Here is a 5,386-nt window from a genome sequence, read left to right as displayed (position 1 = left end):
AGATCCATGGATTTGGGGCTGTCAGAGGTGGGAGAGATCCATGGATTTGGGGCTGTCAAAAGTGGGAGAGATCCATGGATTTGGGGCTGTCTGAGGTGGGAGAGATCCACAGATTTGGGGCTGTCAGAGGTGGGATGGATCCATGGATTTGGGGCTGTCAGAGGTGGGACAGATCCATGGATTTGGGGCTGTCAGAGCTGGGAGAGATCCATGGATTTGGAGCTGTCAGAGGTGGGACAGATCCATGGATTTGGCACTCGGGATGAGGGGTTTCCATCTCTTCCTGGGGGTGGGAGCTGGGAAGGGGCAGGATGGGGAAGGGATCTGCCCTTGGAATTCGGATTTCTGGCCCTGGAGTGGCACCGAGGGCACCCTCAGAGGTGGCTTTTGGAGGGACAGACCCCCCAAAATTCCATCCAGGGAATCCCACCTGGAAAGGGTTTGGAAAGGATTCCAAACACAAATCCCTGCTCAGGGCGGTTCTCTCTCGCTGCTGGACTCTCATCCACCGACATTCCCAAAAATCCGATTGGTTTTCCTGGCAGTTCATCCAACTCATCCCAGTAGGAGCCCTGGCCCTGGTTTAATATCCTGGATTAATATCCCAGGGTTTAATATCCTGATTTAATATCCTGGTTTAATATCCCAGGGTTTAATATCCCAATTTAATATCCCGGTTTAATATCCCAGGGTTTAATATCCCAGAGTTTAATATCCCGGTTTAATATCCCAGGGTTTAATATCCCAGGGTTTAATATCCTGATTTAATATCCCAGTTTAATATCCTAGGGTTTAATATCCCGGTTTAATATCCCAGGGTTTAATATCCCAGNTAATATCCCAGGGTTTAATATCCTGATTTAATATCCCAGTTTAATATCCTAGGGTTTAATATCCCGGTTTAATATCCCAGGGTTTAATATCCCAGTTTAATATCCCGGTTTAATATCCCGATTAAATATCCTGGTTTAATATCCCAGGGTTTAATATTCCAGGGTTTAATATTCCAATTTAATATCCTGGTTTAATATCCCAGGGTTTAATATCCCAGTTTAATATCGCAGGGTTTAATATCCTGATTTAATATCCCAGGGTTTAATATCCCAGGGTTTAATANATTTAATATCCCAGGGTTTAATATCCCAGTTTAATATCCCGATTTAATATCCCAGGGTTTAATATCCGGATTTAATATCCCAGGGTTTAATATCCTGCTTTAATATCCGGATTTAATATCCCAGGTTTTAATATCCCAGTTTAATATCCCGATTTAATATCCCAGTTTAATATCCCGATTTAATATCCCAGTTTAGTATCCCGGTTTAATATCCCAGGGTTTAATATCCTGCTTTAATATCCCAGGGTTTAACATCCCAGTTTAATATCCCGGTTTAATATCCCAGGGTTTAATATCCTGGTTTCATATCCCGGTTTAATATCCCGGTTTCATATCCCGGTTTAATATCCCGGTTTAATATCCCAGGGTTTAATATCCCAGCTTAATATCCCAGGGTTTATTATCCCAGGGTTTAATATCCCAGTTTAATATCCCAGGGTTTAATATCCTGGATTAATATCCCGATTTAATATCCCAGTTTCATATCCCAGGGTTTAATATCCTGGTTTAATATCCCAGGGTTTAATATCCCGGTTTAATATCCCAGGGTTTAATATCCCAGTTTAATATCCAAGGGTTTAATATCCTGGATTAATATCCCGATTTAATATCCCCGTTTCATATCCCAGGGTTTAATATCCCGGCTTAATATCCCAGGGTTTAACATCCCCTCCTGCTTCCCAGCTCCAGAGGGTCTCTTTTAAACACAGGAGGAATTCTGGGGAACAAAAGGGAGGATAAAAATCCCTCCGTTTACACCACAAACCCCGGCATTCACATTCCCTGTTGGATCAAGGCAGGATACGAAGCAAAGCCGAGAAAGAACCAACCCCGCGCCAATTATCCCAATTATCCCTCCTCCTCCTCCTCCCGGCTCCTGTTTTATCTCGGATTCCACCTCATCTTTTGTTAAAGGAAAAAACGCATCACACATTCCTTCAGCCCTTTTCAAAGAGGCAAATTAAGGGTCGATTGGCCTCCGGGAGAGGAAAATTAAGGAATGATTGGTCTCCGGGAGAGGAAAATTAAGGAATGATTGGTCTCCGGGAGAGGAAAATTAAGGATTGATTGGTCTCCGGGAGAGAGAGCGAATTCCTCTCTTTTTTTTTTTTTAAAAAAAAAGCAGCTTCCTCGGAGAGCAAAAAAAAAATAAAAAAAAATAAAAGAATAAAAAAATCGGGGCCTTTCATCATCTCATCATCTCATGACTCAAAAGGCAGAGTCGTCATTTGAGTTTTGTTTTGTTGTTTTTTTTTTTCTCTCTAAAATCTCATTTTCTAACAAAAAACCCACCAGGCACGACGAGTTCAGCCTTTTTTTTTTTTTTTTTTTTTTCCAGCAGCGAATTTTTCCGGCTGTTATTTTTCGTTCGGACCCGCTCGGGGCTTCTGGAAAATTGGGCGATTGGGGCAAAATTTGGGGTCATTCCCCCCCGAAATCGGGGAGGGAAATTTTTCTTCCGGCCTTAATTGGCAGGAGGGATTTTTTTGGGGGCCCCTCGCCCCCCCCAGGGACAAATAGTTTTCCCCAGAAATGACTTTTCCTTGGGGTTTTGGTGGATCCCGTCAAAATTTATGGGCCAGGCAAAATTCCAGCCCTGGAGAGGGGTGTCCTGGGCAGGGATGGGATCAACAAAGGGGGTTTGGAGTGGTGGAGATTCCCAGGAAGGAGTTTGGGATCTGTGGGTTGTCTTCTCCTAATTCCACCTAGAACACAGAGGGGATGGATCCAGGTTTTTCTGGGAGTTGTTCCGAGGGAAACTCCAATGGGACAGAAGGAAAAACATCTCCCAAATGCCTGAGCAAGGACAAGAGGGACACACAGGGAGTCCTGGACCTCAGATCCCGAAGATTCCGTTGGCAGTGGGATCTTAATCCAGGCACAACACCACGGATGGAAAGCAGGATTTAAAGTCCTCTCCTAAGGAAGGGATTTGCATCCCATCACCTGGAATCTTGTCCAGTGCAGGGATGGGATCAACAAAGGGGGTTTGGAGTGGTGGAGATCCCAAAAAATGAGTTTGGGATCTGTGGGTTGTCTTCTCCTAATTCCATCTAGAACACAGAGGGGATGGATCCAGGTTTTTCTGGGAGTGAAAGAAGTTGTTCCAAGGGAAACTCCAATGGGACAGAAGGAAAAACATCTCCCAAATGCCTGAGCAAAGACAAGAGGGACACACAGGGAGTCCTGGACCTCAAATCCCGAAGATTCCATTGGCATTGGGATCTTAATCCAGGCACAACACCATGGATGGAAAGTAGGATTTAAAGTCCTCTCCTAAGGAAGGGATTTGTGTCCCATCACCTGGAATCTTGTCCTGTGCAGGGATGGGATCAACAAAGGGGGTTTGGAGTGGTGGAGATCCCAAGAAGGATTTTGGGATCTGTGGGTTGTCTTCTCCTAATTTCAGACACAACATGGAGGGGGTGGATCCAGGTTTTTCGGGGAGTGAAAGAAGTTGTTCCAAGGGAAACTCCAATGGGACAAAAGGAAAAACATCTCCCAAAGGCCTGAGCAAGGACAAGAGGGACACACAGGGAGTCCTGGACCTCAGATCCCGAAGATTCCGTTGGCAGTGGGATCTTAATCCAAGGAACAGGGATAGCAAACAACACCATGGATGGAAAGCAGGATTTAAAGGACAAGAGGGACACACAGGAAATCCTGGACCTCAAATCCTAAAGATTCCATTGGCAGTGGGATCTTAATCCAGGCACAACACCATGGATGGAAAGCAGGATTTAAAGGACAAGAGGGACACACAGGAAGTCCTGGACCTCAGATCCCGAAGATTCCGTTGGCAGTGGGATCTTAATCCAAGGAACAGGGATAGCAAACAACACCATGGATGGAAAGCAGGATTTAAAGGACAAGAGGGACACACAGGAAATCCTGGACCTCAAATCCTAAAGATTCCATTGGCAGTGGGATCTTAATCCAGGCACAACACCATGGATGGAAAGCAGGATTTAAAGTCCCCTCCTACGGAAAGGATTTGCATCCTGGGAACCCTGTTTAGAGCTAAACTGCCCCAATATAATCCTACAAAATTCCTGAAGCTCCAGACATTGGAAAACACGTATAAACATCCCACAGAATCGTGGAATCATGGAATACCCCGAGCTGGAATGACAATCAAGTCCAAATCCCCGATCCCAAGAATTCCTACCCTGTGCCCGAAAACATTGTCCAAGTTTTTTCCCCGTTTATGCCCCTGCCTCGTCGGATCTCTGACTCATTTAAACAATTCCCTGGAAAACCCTGGAAACCTTTTTTCCCCCCACCCCCATCCCAAAAATTCCCCCTCTGGAATGTCCTTACTCTTTCTCCTTTGGCTCCCGGAAGTCCCCGATAGCCCTAAAAACAGAAAAGGGGGGAAAAAAACCCAAACAGTGAGTGTTTTCCAGGCCACTGATTCCCATTAAAATCTATCCCAGCTGGAATTCAGCTCCTCTGGGCCCTCTGGAAAATTATTAATTCCCCAAAAAAAGCTTCGCGTGGAGCCAAAATTTCTTGGATCGACAACAAACGAAGACCCGGAGGCCTGAGGGGTTTTGAGCTCAGCGATTCCATGACGTGGATCCGCCGCTGGAATTCGGCCTTCCCGCGGGATGCAGGATCTCCAGGATGGAGGGATGTGGCTGTCCTACATCTGGGATGGGATGGAATCCCTGGATCAGAAAGATTTTCCCAAATTTCCACTCAAATCTGGCATCAGCTCTTCCCAGACGATTTGTTTGGAATATCGTGGAACGTGAGGATGAGGGGGGAACTCATTCCCGGTGGGAATAAGGGCTCCGGGTGGTGTGGGAAGAGCAGAAGGGGAAAGCCTGAGAGGACCAGGAATGTGGAGACAGGTTTTAAAACTGGGAATTCCAGGTGGGAAAGCTGCCTGGATCTCTCTGCCAGCGGCTTATCCCTCACAGTTCTCGGCTCTTCCCAAGGATTCCGGGTGGGATGTGGGAGAAGGAGGCCAAGGGGAGGATGATTCCAGCTAAAGGGTGGGGGCTTCCTGGTGGGAATTCGGCCTGCAGGATAAATCCCAACCCCTCTTTCCCGGGGGGGGAAGCCTGCGAGGACCAGGAATGTGGAGACAGGCCTTAAAACTTGGAATTCCAGGCGGGAAAGCTGCCTGGATCTCCCTCCCAGCGGCCTATCCCTCACATTTGGGGTGTGGTTCTCAGCTCTTCCCAAGGATTCCACGTCTTGGGATGGCCCAGAGAATTCCAGAGGTCCTTTTCTGCCCAGAATCCCACTTTTCCTTCCCAA

The 5,386-nt window shown here is 46.5% G+C and overlaps 1 protein-coding gene and 1 long non-coding RNA gene across 2 annotated transcripts in view; both read right to left on the bottom strand.

Annotated features, from left to right (window-relative positions):
• LOC108493850 overlaps window positions 1-4,476 on the bottom strand; it is a 5,645-nt gene extending 1,169 nt beyond the window's left edge. The window contains exon 1 of the long non-coding RNA XR_001873622.1: window positions 4,439-4,476. This is a non-coding gene — a long non-coding RNA (uncharacterized LOC108493850). The remainder of the gene's footprint in view (window positions 1-4,438) is intronic.
• Window positions 4,477-5,037: 561 nt separating this feature from the next.
• LOC108493843 (collagen alpha-1(I) chain-like) overlaps window positions 5,038-5,386 on the bottom strand; it is a 22,636-nt gene continuing 22,287 nt past the window's right edge. The window contains exon 16 of the mRNA XM_017807727.1: window positions 5,038-5,187. Coding sequence (XP_017663216.1) covers window positions 5,038-5,187 — 150 coding nt within the window. The remainder of the gene's footprint in view (window positions 5,188-5,386) is intronic.

The sequence above is a fragment of the Lepidothrix coronata genome, unplaced genomic scaffold, assembly GCF_001604755.1.
Source record: "Lepidothrix coronata isolate B3197 unplaced genomic scaffold, Lepidothrix_coronata-1.0 Scaffold20, whole genome shotgun sequence".
NCBI lineage: Eukaryota > Metazoa > Chordata > Aves > Passeriformes > Pipridae > Lepidothrix > Lepidothrix coronata.
Note: the sequence above shows the minus strand (reverse complement) of the source record. Positions and strands in the feature narration are given on the sequence as shown.